The 19717-nt window shown below is 38.4% G+C and overlaps 1 protein-coding gene across 5 annotated transcripts in view; it reads right to left on the reverse strand.

Moving 5' to 3' along the window:
- Nucleotides 1–19717, reverse strand: part of uvrag (UV radiation resistance associated gene) — a 207908-nt gene that overhangs the window by 880 nt on the left and 187311 nt on the right. For 3 of the 5 annotated variants that reach the window (XM_061898145.1, XM_061898144.1, XM_061898146.1), the window contains one exon: nucleotides 14609–14700. In XM_061898145.1, the coding sequence (XP_061754129.1) occupies nucleotides 14609–14700 (92 nt within the window). Of the gene's footprint in view, nucleotides 1–3961; nucleotides 4297–14608; nucleotides 14701–19717 lie in introns of those variants that run through there. The other 2 variants (XM_061898148.1, XM_061898147.1) reach the window with 2 other exon arrangements.

Consider the following 19717-nt stretch of genomic DNA (forward strand, 5'->3'; position numbering starts at 1 on the left):
AGATAACAATATTTCACATCAGTGTGAGTTACAAAATAAACATTTCCAGAAGAAAAAAACTCCAAAAAGCTGAAAGATATTTGGTTTGAAGTAACTGATCGTTCATGTCCTTCTTTTCTATTCATAGTGGAGTAAATTATATTTATGTAGCATTGTAGAGGATGCCCTCTAGTGGGTTCTGCAGACCACCACACATTACCAGGAGAGCCCAGGATTCAGGGTATAACACTGTTTTATTGTCATATGATCGTGCCAGTCTTTTGCTTTCCAGCAAGGTGTCTGTTTGCGTCCGTTTCTCGCTCGCTATTTCTCGTTCCCGTTCCAACTCCAACCACGCGTCTCATCCCGGCTGCTTCTATTAAAGGCGGCAGGTGATTAGATAAGAAGGCCCACCTGGGCCATCTACGTACCTGTCGCTGTCTTTGAGGCCAGTCCTGGCACACCCTGTTCCGCGGCAGGCCCGCAGGCCATGCCCCCCTCCACAAGCGTATTTTCTCGAGACACTCAAAGCACTTTACAAAGTAAATCCCACTATCTTCATATTTAAGCTGCATTTAAAATAGTGTGGTTGTCGCTGGGAGCAGGTGGGTCAATTGTCTCGCCCAAGGGCCAACGGCAGTGACTAGGTTGGCAAAAGCTGGAATCAAACCTGGAACCCTCAAGTTGCTGGCACGGCTGCTCTACCATCTGAGCCAGCCCCCCATCCCCCGTTCATAAACTAAATGAAAATGTATGACTACTTAACTTACTCACGCTTCTCTTTATTTATTAATTTCAATTAATTTTATGAATTTATTAATTAGGACCAACCTTTTTGAAGTTGAAAAAATTAACTTTGAAACTGAAAAATCAAGTTTTGGTATTGAATTCAGGAAAAAATACATCAGTGCATTCAAAAAAACAAATAAGTGCACACCTTTTTTTCATGGTGCATGATTTACTGTTCTCAGGGTTTCTACAGGTAGCAGCAAATCTAATTTAATGCCATTTTTAAAAAGTAATGCCCATGTCTGCGGGCATGGGGTTATGATATACATTCAAAACCTTACATTTGCCTGCTCACACACACGCACGCACGCACGCACGCACGCACGCACGCACGCACGCACGCACGCACGCACGCACGCACGCACGCACGCACGCACGCACGCACGCACGCACGCACGCACGCACGCACGCACGCACGCACACACACACACACACACACACACACACACACACACACACACACACACACACACACACACACACACACACACACACACACACACACACACACACACACACACACACACACACACACACACACAAAATTGTACCCATTTGACAATGATAATGTTGAACAGTTTGTATTAACTTTTGCTATCTCGTGAATTAGAATTGTCTGGCAAGACTGTTTCATCTAAAAATGTATTTCTATTTATTTAACTTTCTGTAGTAGCATTCCGTGTTCTGACTTTGAGCAACGGCTGTAGACTACTATTAAATGATTACTATTAAATTATCATGATAATCATTATTGATATTATGCCTATTAAAAGGTTACACTTGTCAATCATGACACTGTACTTTCATTAAAATTGATCAAAGATGAACAGCAATTAGGCCCTCTAAAGGCCTACTGAAACCCACTACTACCAACCACGCAGTCGGATAATTTATATATCAATGATGAAATATTAACATTGCGACACATCCCAATACGGCCTTTTTGGTTTACTAAATTGCAATTTTTAATTTCCCACGAAGTGTCCTGTTGAAAATGTCGCGATATGATGACTCGTACGATGACGCGTGCGTTTGACGTCACCGGTTGTAGCGGACATTTTTTTCCAGCCCGATCCAAGCTATAAATAGTCTGCTTTAATCGCATAATTACACAGTATTCTGGACATCTGTGTTGCTGAATCTTTTGCAATGTGTTCAATTAATAATGGAGAAGTCAAAGTAGAAAGATGGAGGTGGGAAGTGGTGTATTGCAGCTGCCTTTAGCCACACAAACACAGCCGGTGTTTCCTTGTTTATAATTCCCGAAAGTGAAGCTTTACTATGGATCAGAGCGGTCAAGCGAACATGGTTCCCGACCACATGTCAACCGGCAGGTTTCGGTGAGAAAATTGTGGTAATAAGTCGGCTCTTACCGTAGTTATGAGCGGAGCTTGCCTCCTCCTGCAGCTGCGTGGACGTTTTCAGAAAAATACAGGTAATGCAATATTATTTGGAAAAATCCCAGTAAAATGCAATAAAAATAAGACGAGTCAATTGAACATCTTGAATAGGTTGTATTGAACATCCTCACAGTTGTTTAACATATTTACTGTACATAGCAAGTTGTCCTAGGTTTGTTGTTTAAGTGCCTTTCCATCCATCTATTTTCTACCGCTTGTCCATCCTGAGGTCGCGGGGAATGCTGGAACCTATCCCAGCTTTATTTGGGCGGAAGGCGTCGTACACCCTGGAAAAGTGGTCACCTCATCACAGGGCCAACATAGATAAGACAGCCAGCATTCATACTCACATTCACACACTAGGGCCAATTTAGTGTTGCCAATCAACCTATCCCCAGGTGCATGTATTTGGAGGTGGGAGGAAGCCGGAGCACCCGGACAGAACCCACGCAGTCACGGGAAGAACGTGCAAACTCCACACAGAAAGACCCCGAGCTCGGGGATTGCACCCGGGACCTTCTTATTGTGAGTCCCACACACTGACCCCTGTGCCAACATTTATGTGCCCTGTAAATGCGAAAAGTGTTTCCATCAAGCATTTGCGAAAAACGTCACAAAAACCAACTTGTGAGCGCAAAAAAAATGCTATAGCGATAGGTTTTACGAAATATGAGTGTTTCTATCACAAGTTTTTATAGCATAAAAGCGATATTTAGGTTTTGCGCATTTCTCAGAGTAATGGAAATCCAGCTACTACTTTTGCACATTTCTGATAAGACAAAAAGTTTTGAAAAAGTTTTGTTTTCTGTGGAATGTGAACGCAGACAATTATGAAAATCTTCATTGTGGTTGACTTCTCCAAAAGCTGAGCTTGTAAGGACAAACGTGCAGACTAAAAGAATGACATTCATAGAAAAAAAAGTATTTTTATGTATTAGACGTAACCTTACTTTTCTAGAGTGGCAGACATGCTTGGCTGAAACAGATAACAGACATGTGGTTTGTCGTAAAGCAATACATTTACTTCAACGAGATCATCCATTTTCTGCTCTTTCTACCACACTACACTCTTCTTCATGGCAGGACTCACAGAACTTTGAAGGGTTCAAAGGTGCTCTTAGAAGATTCATGTTGCCACCAACTTGTCTCGCTCTTTTTACACGGACAACTTGTTGTTAGCCCACACAAGGAAAAAAAGGCCCGCTGAGTTTGACCTGTGCAGAAACCCTGCTGAAAAGAGCATGACAGAACTCACATCGGACGATTGTGAAGAAGCGTGGAAATGTTGCCTGACTTTTATGAGTGACTTGTCAAACATCAAAGCGCCTGTGAAGCAGTAACACAGAAAAAAGGCGAACCAGCATCCTCTGAGAGGGACATTACTTCTCCGTCTACTTCTTTTTAAGTTACACATTTTGGTCCCAAAAAAATATACATTACATACATTAACAATAATATGAACAGTATCTATATATATATGTATGTATATATATATATATATGTATATATATATATATATATATATATATGTATATATGTGTATATATGTATGTGTATATGTGTAAATTTATATATATATATATATATATATATACACAGTCAAGAAAATAAGAATTTGAACACTCTGCTATTTTGCAAGTTCCCGCACTTAGAAATCTTGGAGGGATCTGAAATTTTCACGGTAGGTGCATGTCCACTGTATGAGAGATAACCTAAAAAGAAAAATCCAGAAATCAAAATCTATGATTTTTTAACAATTTATTCGTGTGATACAGCTGAAAATAACACCAACATTAGTATTTGGTAGAGTAGCCTTTGTTTGCAATTACAGAGGTCAAACGTTTCCTGTTGTTCTTCACCAGGTTTGCACAGAATGCAGGAGGGATTTTGGCCCACTCCTCCTCACAGATCTTCTCTAGATCAGTCAGGTTTCTGGGCTGTCGCTGAGTAACACAGACTTTCAGCTCCCTCCAAAGATTTTCAATTGGATTTAGGTCTGGAGACTGGCTAGGCCACTCAGGAACATTGATATGGTTCTTACGAAGCCACTTCTTGGCTTTTCCGGCTGTGTGCTTTGGGTCATTGTCATGTTGGAAGATCCAGCCACGACTCATCTTCAATGATCTGACTGAGGGAAAGAGGTTTTTGGCCAAAATCTCACAATACATAGCTGCAGTCATCCTCTCCTTAATACAGTACAGTTGTCCTGTCCCATGATTACTCCAAACACACATAGTGGAATTCTGACCAAAAAGGTAAATTTTGGTCTCTTTTCTCCACAAAACGTTCTCCCATTACTCCTCTGGATCATCAAAATGGTTATTGGCAAACTTAAGACGGGCCTTAACATGTGCTGGTTCAAGCAGGGGAACCTTCCGTGCCATGCATGATTCCAAACCATGACGTCTTAGTGTATTACCAACAGTGCCCATGGAAACAGTGGTCCCAGTTCTTTTCAGGTCATTGACCAAGTCCTGCGGTGTAGTCCTGAGCTGATTCCTCACCTTTCTTAGCATCGTTGAGACCCCATGAGGTGATATCTTGCATGGGGCTCCATTTCGATTGAGATTGACCCTCATGTTTAGCTTCTTTCATTTTCCATTGATTGCTCCAACAGTGGACCTTTTTTCACCAAGCTGCTTGGCAATTTCTCCAGAGCCCTTTCCAACATTAAATTGAGCTACAGCTGTATGAATAACATGCAACAAATCATTTCAAACCACAACAAAGCAATTACAAAAGGACTGCCTACCCCTAGACTAAACGACTCTGAAACCAATAAGGAATGTAACTGTCGCAAGAAACCTGTGTGCCCTCTCAACGGGGGGTGCTTACAAACATCAGTCGTTTACCAAGCAAAGGTAACAAGCAAGGACATTAGCACATCCGACACGTACGTAGGATTAACCGAAGGAGCGTTTAAAACCAGATGGAATAATCACAAGGCTTCCTTTAGAAATCAGACTTTGCGGAATTCTACAGAACTCAGCAAGCACATTTGGAACCTCAAAGACAATAATATTGAATATTCAATAACATGGCAAATTCTTGCATCCAGCACACCTTACAATAGTGGTAATAAAAGATGCAACCTATGCTTGAAAGAGAAACTGTTTATTATATATCATCCAGACCTGTCATCCCTCAACAAGCGCAGTGAAATCATTTCAACATGCCGCCACAGACGGAAACACCTCCTAGGTAACACATGAACCAATCACCACACCCTACACCTGCCTGTACCCACCCACTCTGTGCCCTATATAAACCATTGTATGTGAATGCTTCAATTAAAATCTCCTGATGATTGAGGGAACCCCTCATGAAACAGTTCTGTAGAGATGAAGTAGTCTTGTGATTTTTTCCCACACCTACATATTGCGCTCTACCACGGTATCGAGCACTATTCTCTGGATAATCCAATCAAAACATATATACATGTATATATATATATATATATATATATATATATATATATATATATATATATATATATATATATATATATATATATATATATATATATATATATATATATATATATATTTATAGTAACACTTTAGGATGGGGAACATATTCACCATTAAATAGTTGCTTATTAACATGCAAATAGTAACATATTGGCTCTTAATTAGCCATTATTAAGTACTTATTAATGCCTTTTTTTGCATGGCCTTATTATACTCACAACCGCCCTGAGATCGGTAGGTTGTGAGGTCAAACCCCGACCGAGTCATACCAAAGACTATAAAAATGGGACTCATTACCTCTCTGCTTGGCACTCAGCATCAAGGTTTGGAATTGGGGGTTAAATCACCAAAAATGATTCCCGGGCACGGCACCGCTGCTGCCCACTTTTCCCCTCACCTCCCAGGGGGTGATCAAGGGTGATGGGTCAAATGCAGAGAATAATTTCACCACACAAAGAGTGTGTGTGACAATCATTGGTACTTTAACTTCATACAACCAGTAAGCCATTAACTAAGAGTCTTCCCTCAATAACCGCAGAATTATTGCTACTTAGTAACCCTAACCCTTGTATGTTCCCCCCTTGTGTCCAAATAACTATAAATTTATTACTTAGAATATGTTCCTCGTACTCAAGTGTTACCACATACATACGTATATATATATTAAGTTAAAGTACCTATGATTGTCACACACACACACTAGGTGTGGTGACATTTGTCCTCTGCATTTGACCCATCCCTTTGATCGCCCCCTGGGAAGTCATTTATGGTGATTTAAGCCCCAATTCCAACCCTTGATGCTATATATATATATATATATATATATATATATATATATATATATATATATATATATATATATATATATATATATATATATATATATACATGCATACATACATAAACCAATATATAGTACATATATATACAGTACATATATATATATATATATATACACATACATGCATATATGCATACATACATAAACATATATATACAGTACATATATATATATATATATATATACGTACATACATATATATATATATATATATACATACAGTATACATACATATATACACACATATATATATATATATACAGTACATATAAATGTATATATACATACATACATATACATACATACATATACAGTACATATATATATATATATACAGTACATATATATGTATATATTCATACATACATATACATACATACATATACAGTACATATATATATACAGTACATATATATGTATGTATACATACATACATACATATACAGTACATATATATGTAAATATACATACATACATATACATATATACATACATACATTTATATACATATGCATATATACACATATGCATACATACATACATATACATAAAAACATATATATAATCCAATCCACTTTATTTATATAGCACATTTAAACAACAACATGTTTCCAAAGCGCTGCACAACAATTTTAAAAACATTCAAATACTATCCTGAGCTCCACCAATGACTGAATAAAAACCAAACAAACAAAATACATTTAAACCAATGTACAAACAATATAAAATAAATATGATTAAAAACTATTTTAAAGGGTAAAAACAATTAAAACAGTAAAGAGAAATCAACATTTTAAAACACAGAGGACAACAGAGGATCACACAACTCACATAGTGTTAAAATCCAGCGAATAAAAATGGGTCTTAATGGCCTACTGAAATTTGATTTTCTTATTTAAACGGGGATAGCAGGTCCATTCTATGTGTCATACTTGATCATTTCGCGATATTGCCATATTTTTGCTGAAATAATTTAGCAGAGAACATCGACGATAAAGTTTGCAACTTTTGGTGCTGATAAAAAAGCCTGGCCTGTACCGGAAGTCGCAGACGATGACGTCACAAGGGTGAGGGCTCCTCATGTGTTCACATTGTTTATAATGGGAGCCTCCAGCAGCAAGAGCTATTCAGACTGAGAAAACGAAAATTTCCCCATTAATTTGAGCGAGGATGAAAGATTCGTGGATGATGATATTGATAGTGAAGGACTAGAAAAAATAAATAAATAAAGTTTAAAAAAAAAGGCGATTGCATTGGGACGGATTCAGATGTTTTTAGACACATTTACTGGGATAATTCTGGGAAATCCCTTATCTTTCTATTGTGTTACTAGTGAACAGTGCACTAACACCAGCAGCTGACATGGCTCCCCAAACCATTGCTGACTGTGGGAACTTCACACTGGATTTCAAGCAACTTGGATTTTGCTCCTCTCCAGCCTTCCTACAGACTGTAGTGCCTTGACTTCCAAAAGAAATACAAAACTTGTTTTTGTCTGAAAACAGAATTATGGACAACCCTGCAACTGCCCAGTGCTTCTTTTCCATAGCCAAAGTCAGATGCTTCTTCTGTAGTCTTGAGTTCAGGAGTGGCTTGACCATGGGAATACGGCTATTGTAGCTGCATCTGTTGAAAAGCTCTATGGAGATGATGATTTCAAGCCCGGGATTGAACCCAGGACTACTAAGGACCTTTGTATTGTGAGGCAGATCCACAAACTCCTCTGCCACTGATACATTTTTTTTATTCAAATAATCATTAACTTTAGAATTTGATGCCAGCAACATGTGACAAAGAAGTTAGGAAAGGTGTCAATAAATACTGATAAAGTTTAGGAATGCTCACCAAACACTTATTTGGAACATCCCACAGGTGTGCAGGCTAACTGGGAACAGGTAGGTGCCATGATTGGGTATAAAAACAGCTTCCCAAAAAATGCTCAGTCTTTCACAAGAAAGGATGGGGCAAGGTACACCCCTTTGTCTACAACTGTGTGAGCAAATAGTCCAACAGTTTAAGAACAACATTTCTCAAAGTGCAACTGTAAAAAACTTAGGGATTTCAACATCTACGGTGCATAATATCATCAAAAAGTTCAGATAATCTGGTGATATCACTCCACGTAAGCGGCATGGACGGAAACCAACATTGAATGAGCGTGACCTTCGATCCTTCAGACGGTACTGCATCAAAAACCGACATCAGTGTGTAAAGGATATCACCACATGGGCTCAGGAACACTTCAGAAAACCACTGTCTCTAAATACAGTTCGTCGCTACATCTGTAAGTGCAAGTTAAAGCTGTACTATGCAAAGTGAAAGCCATTTATCAACAACATCCCCAGAAACGTCGCCGGCTTTTCTGGGCCCGAGATCCTCTAAGACGGACTGATGAAAAGTGAAAAAGTGTTCTGGGGTCTGACGAGTCTGCGTTTCAAATTGTTTTTGGAAATATTCAACATCGTGTCAGCCGGACCAAAGAAAAAGCGAACCATCCAGCCTGTTATCGACACAAAGTTCAAAAGCCAGCATCTGTGATGGTATGGGGGTGCATTAGTGTCCAAGGCATGGGTAACTTACACATTTGTAAAGGCACCATTATTGCTGAAAGGTAAATACAGGTTTTGGAACAACATATGCTGCCATCTAAGCGCCGTCTTTTTCATGGACGCCCCTGCTTATTTCAGCAAGACAATGCCAAGCTACATTCAGCACATGTTACAACAGCGCGGCTTTGGAAAAAAGAGTGCGGGTACTTTTCTGGCCGGCCTGCAGTCCAGACCTGTCTCCCATCGAAAATGTGTGGCGTATTATGAAGTGTAAAATACGACAGCGGAGACTGAACGACTGAAGCTCTACATAAAACAAGAATGGGAAAGAAAGTGTTGTTAAAAGAAAAGGTGATGTAACACAGTGGTGAACATGCCCTTTCCCAACTACTTTGGCAGGTGTTGCAGCCATGAAATTCTAAGTTAGTTATTATTTGCAAAAAAAAAAAAAGTTTATGAATTATATATATATATATATATATATATATATATATATATATATATATATATATAATAATGGATGGATGGATAATTTTTATGAGTCCCTTCTTTTGCAGTAGCTTTGAATATTAATTTTTGTAATCAGCCTGAACAAAACTTGGATCATAATCGTTGCCATTAACACATGCTTTCATATCATTTGACAACATCCATCAGGTTGAACTGTAAGTAAAATAATCGAATATGAATAAAATGTATTAAATTGTTAATATTTGAGTGGGCTCTGAAGTGGTAAATTTGGGCCTCGAGGTCAAAAAGGTTAAGAACCCCGGGTTATCGTGTCCTCATATGATGTGTAGTGTAGCATGTTTAGCTATTCCATGTCCTCAAATGATATTGCTACATGTAAGAAAGTTACTTTACTTGCCACCATGAATGCGAAGACTACAAACTGTATATTGTCCTTGTCAAATATGCTGGACACAGCTCGAATATATCATCAACATGCATAACCACAATATGATGATAGAACTAAATTCTATATTGGCAGCAAAATTATATCATTTATATTGTGTATAATGTGCAACCCTAGTTTTTACTTAAAATTACTTGTGATGTTTCAATATCAACGGTAGATTATCAGCAGGACTGAGTGTGAAAGTTCCTAATAACCAACAAGTGTTTCAAGCACACAAATTGCAAAGTCTTGATTCTTACCAGAGGACATGGAAATTAGTATTGAATGACTTTTGTTCCTGTTCTTAACGTCTCAAACATGCAAGCATAGACATAAACACACTCACACAAGCATGTTTTCATCTCTACTATCTTTGGGCCTTTCTACTTCCCATTAAGAGGGAACTTGAAGACGGACAATTTACGCGTTCCAGCTTTCATGGCTTCTCACTTTTCAAAACAAAAGATTATTCAGAGAAACGGACATGAAAGCCGTCTATTGTGGGAGTGGAACTGCCACCTAAAGGGTTTTATTGAAGGGTTAACAAATCTAAACTGAGTCGAGATGGCAGATGTGGTTTAAGACAATATTAATTATTCTTTAACTTAATTCATTTTAGGAATGTAACGATAAATTGTATTAATCATAACCGCAGTAAAACTTCGGTTTTAACAACAGGTAATCTAATGGAAAAAACTGTGATTGATAACCGTACATTGGAGCTTTGTTGACATTGCCGTTTTGGTGACTGCTGGTGATTTGGTGATGTCACTTCCTATTTGTTAGGAAGTGCTTTTTTGTCCTACAACAGGGGTCTCAAACATGCGGCCCGCGGGCCAACTGCAGCCCGCCAGACGTTATTATGCGGCCCGCGCTTTGATATGACAATTTAATGTTGGTGCGGCTCGCAAGTTTTCCCAGGAGACCCCTGAATTTCAGGGCACCAATTCTCTCGAAACCCCTGTCAATTTTTGCCAGATCAACAACATTTAGGGAGTGCCATAATGGCACTCCTTTTAGCGCCCCCTACATCCTGAATTGACAGCATGCAAGCCCAGTTGTATGTTGCATCTGGCCATGTGAGATGCATGTGTGTTTTTGCAAGATATATTTGATCAACAGCTACACATGTCACACAAGGGTGGCCGTAAAAAAACGTTTAACACTGTTACAAATATGTGCCAGACTGTGAACCCACACCAAACAAGAATGACATTCGTGTCGTAACACAACATAAACACACCAGAACAATTACCCAGATTCCCATGCAGACCTAACTCTTACGGGCTACAATATACACACCCCTGCTACCACCAACCCCCCACACCCCCACCCTCCCTATTTGCGTCGGCTGAGGTGTTGTATATTGTAGCCCTGCAAGGTGTTCTGGGTATTTGTTCTCTTTTGTTTAAGTTGTGTTAGGGTGCGGAGATTCTCCCAAAAAGGGTTTGTCATTCTTGTTTGGTGTGGGTTCACAGTGTTGCGCATATTTGTAAGAGTCTTAAAAGTTTTTTTACAGCCACCCTTAGTGTGACGTGTATGGCTGTTGAACAAGTATGACTTGCAGCCACTAACGTTGTTCTGCACAAGTCTCGCACAACATGATACACGTCCGGCACATTGGTTGTGTGATGTAAAAGCGTGCGCGATGACATGTAGTGGAGCAGTAGTCTTCTTTTGGGGTGCGCGGACCCCTGGAGGTACTTGAAGGTATGCAAAGGGACAAGTGAAATTGATTAAAAACATTCTAAAAAACATCAGCAATTCATAAATCATTTATACATATGATTATTAAATAATACTTCAAAGGAATATGAATGTAAGTTCATAAACTGTGGAAAAATAATCCAACAATCTAACACTCAGTGTTGACAGCTAGACTTTTTGTGGACATGTTCCATAAATATTGATGTTAAACGTTTCTTTTTTTGTGTAGAAATGTTTAGACTTAAGTTCATTAATCCAGATGGATCTCTATTACAATCCCCAAAGAGTGCACTTTAAGTTTATTATTACTTCTATGTGTAGAAATCTTTATTTATAATTGATAGGCACCAGCGCCCCCCGCGAACCCAAAGGGAATAAGCGGTAGTAAATGGATGGATGGATGGCATTTCTGTCAACAAAGATTTGCGTCAGCCTGCGACACATTTTGTCATTTTAATAGTAGGCTATAATAGCTAATACAGACATGTACATCATGTGTTGCTTTCATTATAACACTTACATATAGCTTTTAAGTTTTTGCGGCTCCAGACAGAAGTTTTATTTTTGTATTTTAGGTCCAATATGGCTATTTCAACATTTTGGGTTGCGGACCCCTGACCAAAGCCATAAGCTCGAAAAAAAGAGAGGTTTGGTCCGCAGTCCAGCATCTCATTGGCCTATGCTGGGCAACTTCTAATAACAATAAAGCAGCACTAACGTCAAAAAGGATATATCATGTAAAATCGAACATCCAAATTATTTTAACCCAATGTAGCCCCAGAGTCAAAACGTTTGGAGACCCCTGGTTTAGTGCAACTGCAGTCCATGCACCATGGGCGGCTAATAGGTAAATATTTTATATAAATCTTGAATAACTACAATAACGTTGCAAAGACAAAAATGACAGCACAAAAAAACATATTGGAGAACATATTGGCAACTTCCTGTAAGCAAGCTGTAGTGTCTCTGACCAGCTCCTGTGGAACTCAACAGTGTCAAAATATAAATTGTTTACATTTAATTGTACATTTAGGATTTTATTACATCATTACTATCTATAACATTTATTAGAGATGGGAAAAATTATTGATTCTCCGATTCATCACGATCAGAACATGGATGAATCTAAAATGAAGGACAAATGTCCAAATATCGTAAGTAATGCAATGCAACCCGTTGGCGACTTTTACGTCATCTTTGGTCAAGCTACGTCATTCGTGTGTGTAACACGATCACTGTCTAAATATTTTAATTCTTCTCCTAGAGTTGTTTTCTATCATCTGACTACCTCCGATACACAACAGCCACGTCACAAACCCATTTCCGCGCTGATCTGTGGCGTAGTAGTGACTTCCTTGTTCATTTAAAGAATCCGATCAACTTCCTTGGTTTCAATTTATTCAAATTCGCATGTGACATTGAGAAAACCTTCGGCCCTGTTTGCGTTTATACTGGAGTCTGATAAAGATCACATGTTACCTCTAATTTAAATAGGCAAGTGTAAAAAATCAGATCTCGAAAAAGTCCAATTTGCTCCACTTTTGCCTGCAGTGTAAACGTCATGGTTGACCACCTTCCTTTGCTCCCTGGTCGATAAATTGTTGATGACTTCAAACTTTCCTTCTTCCTTTCTTTCTTATTCCTTCTTCAAATATTCTTGGTGTTAAAAGTGTCAACATTCACTCTTTCTCTGTATTCTCTCAACCTTTCTTTTCCACTTTTTTTAATTTGATTTTAACACGGTGTCTGGATTCTTTCTCTCTGAACTGTACAATTACAGATAGAAACCAGCAGTACATTAAAAACATGTTTATTTACTTTAAATAGATAATTGAAACAACGATTCTTGAAAATAGTCACTTATTTGAAGACTTTTTTAGCACAATTATTTAAAAATGTTGTGATTAAACTACGGTCTATTTCATTTTGTCACTACTGAAATGATCGTGTCACCACAGGAACAACAATACTGCATATGTCATTAACCAAAGGAGGAGCCTTGTAGACATTGAGTTTGAGACCCCTAGACTAAAAAATACAAACAAAATCCACAAAACACCACTGAATAAAGTTGATGAATTAATTTGAGTATTTGATCTTCTACCAACCAGCCAGCAACCATTTAGACCCTAGATTTCATACACTTTTTCATCAATGATTTTCTCCAAAGCCTTTTACTGAATTTCCATTACCAAAAAACATTATTGTCTCTGAATGGGACCACGGGAAACTAATAATCGTAACACTAATAATACAGCACGATGCCTTAAATACACACTTAAAGACATATTTTCACTGTTAAATTTCAACTTATTTAGTCTATACTATTTCTCAATTGGAAAAAATCAATTTGGTGGACATTTTGCTTGGATTACTGAAATTAAAGATATCTGGGATTTCCATGACCTTTCAAAAACTTCTAAAAAAAAATGTTTTCTATAATTTTCCGAAAAGCTGGAAATTGTCTTTTCTTTTCTTTTTTAAACTACACAAAGTCTCTCAACCCCATTCTGTCATAAACACATGCATGAGTCCTATTTAAACCTCTCCACGACCAAGGCAAAACCAACAAGCTGTCAAAGGGCCTTTGAGGAAAAGATTGTAGACATACACAAGACTGGAATGAACTACAATGTCACACCTACAAGAAGCTGGGTGAGAAAGAGATCAAGACAAGATAAAAATCACCTGCACTCTGTGTAGTAAATATGAAATGTTAGTCTTAGGTTGTGGACATACAGTATTGTACTTATTATGACGTTATATAGACTGGCATGCGTAGGGTAAGAGGAGACGGACAATAAAACTTTTCCAAAAACCGTACGAACAATTCTATTCTCTTTCTGGAGTTATCTATGTTCATCCTCTTAAAAAACAATGTTGCTCTGTAATAAACATTTTGTTTTCAGATAGTTAAAACAAAATAGATACATCACCTGAATTTTATGAACAATGCTGAGGTGTCTTTTTCTTACCATTTGACAAGCAAGCCATGTTCAAGAAAGTTCTTCAGGTTGGGCAGTGTTTGCTGCAGGTCTGGGGTGGTCAAGCCGTGTTGATATCTGAGCTGTGAGAGAAAAGAAAACACATATTGACATGAACTCTTACCCACCGAGGATGACATTCCTTTCCAATGACACTTTCCATCTTTCACATCAAACTATGACTGTTCTGCAAACACAATGGATATTCTTCCCTGATAACGCTTGTGTACAGCATTCAGTAAGGGTGTTGGGGGAGATGTTAGAGGCAAGTATAAACAAATACAGCAGTAACACATCTGGATATAATGAGAGTAAAGGTGAACATCAGAATATTTTATCTTTCTGCCCGGACTAGGGGAGGTTAGAATCGTGGCACAGTCATTTTACCAAAATAAATATTGGGTGTAGAGTTTTGAGGACAAAAAATAATTTGTTCAATTTTGGAATACGGCTGCAACATAACAACATATGGAAAGGACCTATCACATTTTAATAATGTAATAACCTTTCATGCTAATTCTTTCTTGTAACACGTTGCAATTGTCTGTGTTCGTCTAAAATATAATTTCCGAATTAGAGATCATTAGGTTTTGTTCACATCGTAGACTGATTTGTTCACAAATTTAAGAGCAAATGTTCAACATAACCAAATATGACAAATTAAAATTACCCTAGACTTAACTGTACCTGCGTGATGATATCTCCGGCAGCACTTTACTAAATATATACAAAAACAGAGTTCGGTAGCCAATCCGAAAAACATTGGCTACCAAACTTCATTTGATTGCATAAAGATGGTCACCTTGACAAGTTTGGCAAGTTTAGAAAGTGTTGGCTGAGCATTTAACAACAGCAAAAAAACCCTGAGACAAGACACCGTTGTTTTGATTAAGAATGGGAATAATGATCATATCGATATTGACTTTGAAAGTGTGTCTTCAATCAAACTGTTTCAAGATATGATTTATTCAAAACATTTTGAAAAAGAAACCGGCTGAAGGACAGATGCTGTTGTGAAATGTGGGTATTATTTATTGTCTGTGAAAAAAGCTGTGGAGGCTGTCATCACATGGCTCAGTTTGACGTCAGTCACACTTCGCAAATGTAGGTCAAGTACAGGTTAACATATTAACATTGTTTTTGCTGTCTAAAACATACCTAAATAATTTTGTAATATTGCTAGATAGCATCAGGACCTATTGAGGATTAGCAATATATAATGGCAAAACATATTTGTCAAACAGATTGGACATTTTTCCCATTTAATTTTTTTCAGTTTTAAGAATCACAAGCTATTCATTAACCTAATGTTTAGAACAACATAATATTCGTTGTGAAAGTAACTATGTGAATGATTACAAATATGGGTTTTGATGAAATGGGTTTTGATGAAATAATAATGTTATCATATAGTATGATATCAAACACAATTTAAATGAACTCTGATTTAAAATGTATGGTTTTCTTATCATTATAGCAAAACCTGTCCAATATTGACATTGTGTCTCACAAACATAAAAAAAAAAAAAATCAAGTACATTTACAGCAATTGGTAATACATCTCAAGTGAAAATAATCATTTTATTCAATTAATATTTCCCAAAGATGCCCTGTATTCAATTTCTTTTTTATGTAGTACTTCACACTTTGGTATTTGTATACATTAACAATTTTGTAAAATGGTTAGAAAATAGTGGACTCATTTAAACACCTGGGTGTTGACCTCAACAACAAACAGGACTGGATTCACAATTCAAACATTGTGTGCAAGAAGGGTCAAACACCTCTTGATGAGACTAAGGTCCTTCGGGGTGTGCGAGTCACTACTACGCACTTTTTATGACACTGTGGTGGCTTCTGCAGTGTTCTATGAAATCGTTTGCTGGGGTGAGAGCAGCACGGTCAGAGACAGAAACAGAAACAGACCTAATAAACTGATTAAAAGAGCTGATTCAATCCTATGCTGCCCACTAGACAGTCTTGAGAAGTTGACTGACCAAGTTGACATACATAATGTCCAATCCCTTTCAATCCATACATGGCACTGTGAAAGCCCTGAGTTTCTCCTTCAGCATCAGACTTTTACATCCACAAAGCAAAAAGGAGCGCTATTGCAGGTCCTTTCTACCCGCAGCTTAAAGGCCTACTACTACCGACCAAGCAGTCTGATAGTTTATACATCAATGATGAAATATTAACATTGCAACACATGCCAATACGGCCGGTTTAGTTTACTAACTTGCAATTTTACATTTCCCGTGGAGTTTCTTGTTGAATGATGACGCGTGCGCGTGATGTCACGGACTGTCAGGAAATATTAGCGCAGCACCATTTACGGCTAAAAGTCGTCTCTTTTCATCGCGAAATTAAACAGTATTCTGGACATCTGTGTTGCTGAAACTTTTGCAATGTGTTCAATTAATAATGGAGAAGTCAAAGAAGAAAGATTGAGTTGGGGAGCTTTAGCCTTTAGCCACACAAACACACGGTGATTCCTTGTTTAAAATTCCCGGAGGTGAAGCTTTACTTTGGATCAGAGCGGTCAAGCGAACATGGTTCCCGACCACTTGTCAACCGGCAGTTTTCGGTGAAAAAATTGTGTTAAAAAGTCGCCTCTTACACAGGAGTGTTCTACTCTACTTAAGGACATACTGCAGAAAAGATGATCAACGATCATTTGTATGAGAGTGCTCTATTACTTTTAGGAATCTGCTAGAATTTTTTTTAGTTCCTCTCAAGTTTTGAACTGAATTTGTGGGCCGTCCTGATTTATTTCCCGGGCTGCCAGTTGAATAGCCCTGGTCTCCAATCTGATCATGAAAATCACAAAAAGTAAACCTCATGGCTGTGGACCAGAACAACACCTGGCTTGCCCTGGAAGCTTTCATTGAGTCCAATGAACCCCTGATTGACTTCCCTGGGGTTTGTAAAATCTATATGTGCTATTAAACCCCCCAGCGGACAGAAGTGTACTGATTATATGTCACTGAATAATTGCACTTGGCATAGGTCAATCATGAAAAGTTACTGAAAAACGTGATTTAGTGCTGCTATGTTTTAACCTTTTGGCACATGAAATTCAACATGGGTATATTTAGAATCCTGGATTCACCATTTTGCCCATCTGAAAACAGAGTAATGTGCCTTGTTAGCGAGGCTCCTCTCATCCTCCTTCAAATCATCAGCAATTAACCTCAAATTGTCTGCAGCCTACATTTGTGTTCTGATCTGAGATTGATTGACAGTGACACTCAGACAACGATAACAGGTTTTGTTAAGTCTTGTACAGAACTCGGCATAAACAATAATAATGGATGTATGCATGTAAGAATGTGCTCTGCTATATGGCAAGTCAATCATTCAAGTCCTCGCGGTCATACCAAATGAATGCTCCACCCACACATCCCGAGTGGGATTCCAAGCAGTGAAGGTGTTGAGACAAAAAGATGTGATCAAACACGAGGAGACCAGATCCGTTTCACTATGTCATCATGTGAAAAAGCCAGTGGGTGTCCCAGCTCCACCCTCTCTGACAACGTCTTCTCACCTTTCAGCTTCCCTCAAAGGGAAAGAAGAATTTCTTACCACAATCTGGTTAGCCCTTTGACAAAGAATCCTGCGAGCAGCTTGAAATCGCACTTATGTGGACATACATACATGCATGGAAACATGCTAGCATTCAGTATTAGGATGAATGAAAGGGAAACTCGGAATTAAAGGCAGTCTCAATTGGAATACAGCAAGGCATTTTGTGTAATCTGGTCTACACTTTAAAGGCCTACTGAAACCCACTACTACCGACCACGCAGTCTGATAGTTTATATATCAATGATGAAATATTAACATTGCAACACATGCCGATACGGCCGGTTTAGTTTACTAAAATGCAATTTTAATTTTCCCGCAAAGTTAAAAACTATGTGGAATGATGACGCGTGCGCGGGACGTCACCGGTTGTAGCAGACATGTTCTTCCAGCACCGCTCACGGCTAAAAGTTGTCTCTTTTCATCGCATAGTTACACAGTATTCTGGACAACTGTGTTGCTGAATCTTTTGCTATTTGTTCAATTAGTAATGGAGAAGTCAAAGAAGAAAGATGGAGGTGGGAAGCGGAGTATTGCAGCTGCCTTTAGCAACACAAACACAAATTAATGGGGAAATCGTCGCTTTCTCGGTCCGAATCGCTCACGCTGCTGGTGGCCATGATTGTAAACAATGTGAGGATGTGAGGCGCTCCACAACCCGTGACGTCGCACGCACATCGTCTGCTACTTCCGGTACAGGCAAGGCTTTTTTATTAGCGACCAAAAGTTGCGAACTTTATCGTCGATGTTCTTTACTAAATCCTTAAGCAACAATATGGCAATATCGCGAAATGATCAAGTATGACACATAGAATGGACCTGTTATCCCCGTTTAAATCAGAAAATCTAATTTCAGTAGGCCTTTAACACTCAGGAGTCTTTCTCTGGATTCAGTTTTTTATACCTCATTTATACATGATTAATGTAATGCAATGTTTTACAATGATTCTGTGTCAGACTGAACACATCAACTGCCATGTCGACAACAATACACTCCCTCATGCTGGTGCAAAACATTCTGGTTAGCACTTAGGAGTCTGAATTGTACCCCTTGAGTCACTTTGCGGCCACCATCGGTTCAACTCCAACTCCGAACTTAATCTGCTCCATTTGTGGCCAACAGTTTATTTTTTTATTTGCCTTTGGCATGTTGTAAAACTAAAACTTTAGACTCAGATAACAACATAATGAAGGAGCATTAAGGCCACACACAAAATTAAAAAAAAAAAGGCTGTGTATATTACACCAACTCATGATTTAATTTGATTCCGATTCTCGGGATAAACATTGGATTCAGAAAGGATTCAACATGATTATCAATTCAACGTGCTTCTTGTAATATATTACTTTGGATATATCCATCCATCCATTTTCTACCGCTTATTCCCTTTCGGGGTCACGGGGGGCGCTGGCGCCTATCTCAGCTACAATCGGGCGGAAGGCGGGGTACACCCTGGACAAGTCCCCACCTCATCGCAGGGCCAACACAGATAGACAGACAACATTCACACTCAC

This window comes from Nerophis ophidion, linkage group LG04 (assembly GCF_033978795.1).
Source record: "Nerophis ophidion isolate RoL-2023_Sa linkage group LG04, RoL_Noph_v1.0, whole genome shotgun sequence".
Classification (NCBI taxonomy): domain Eukaryota; kingdom Metazoa; phylum Chordata; class Actinopteri; order Syngnathiformes; family Syngnathidae; genus Nerophis; species Nerophis ophidion.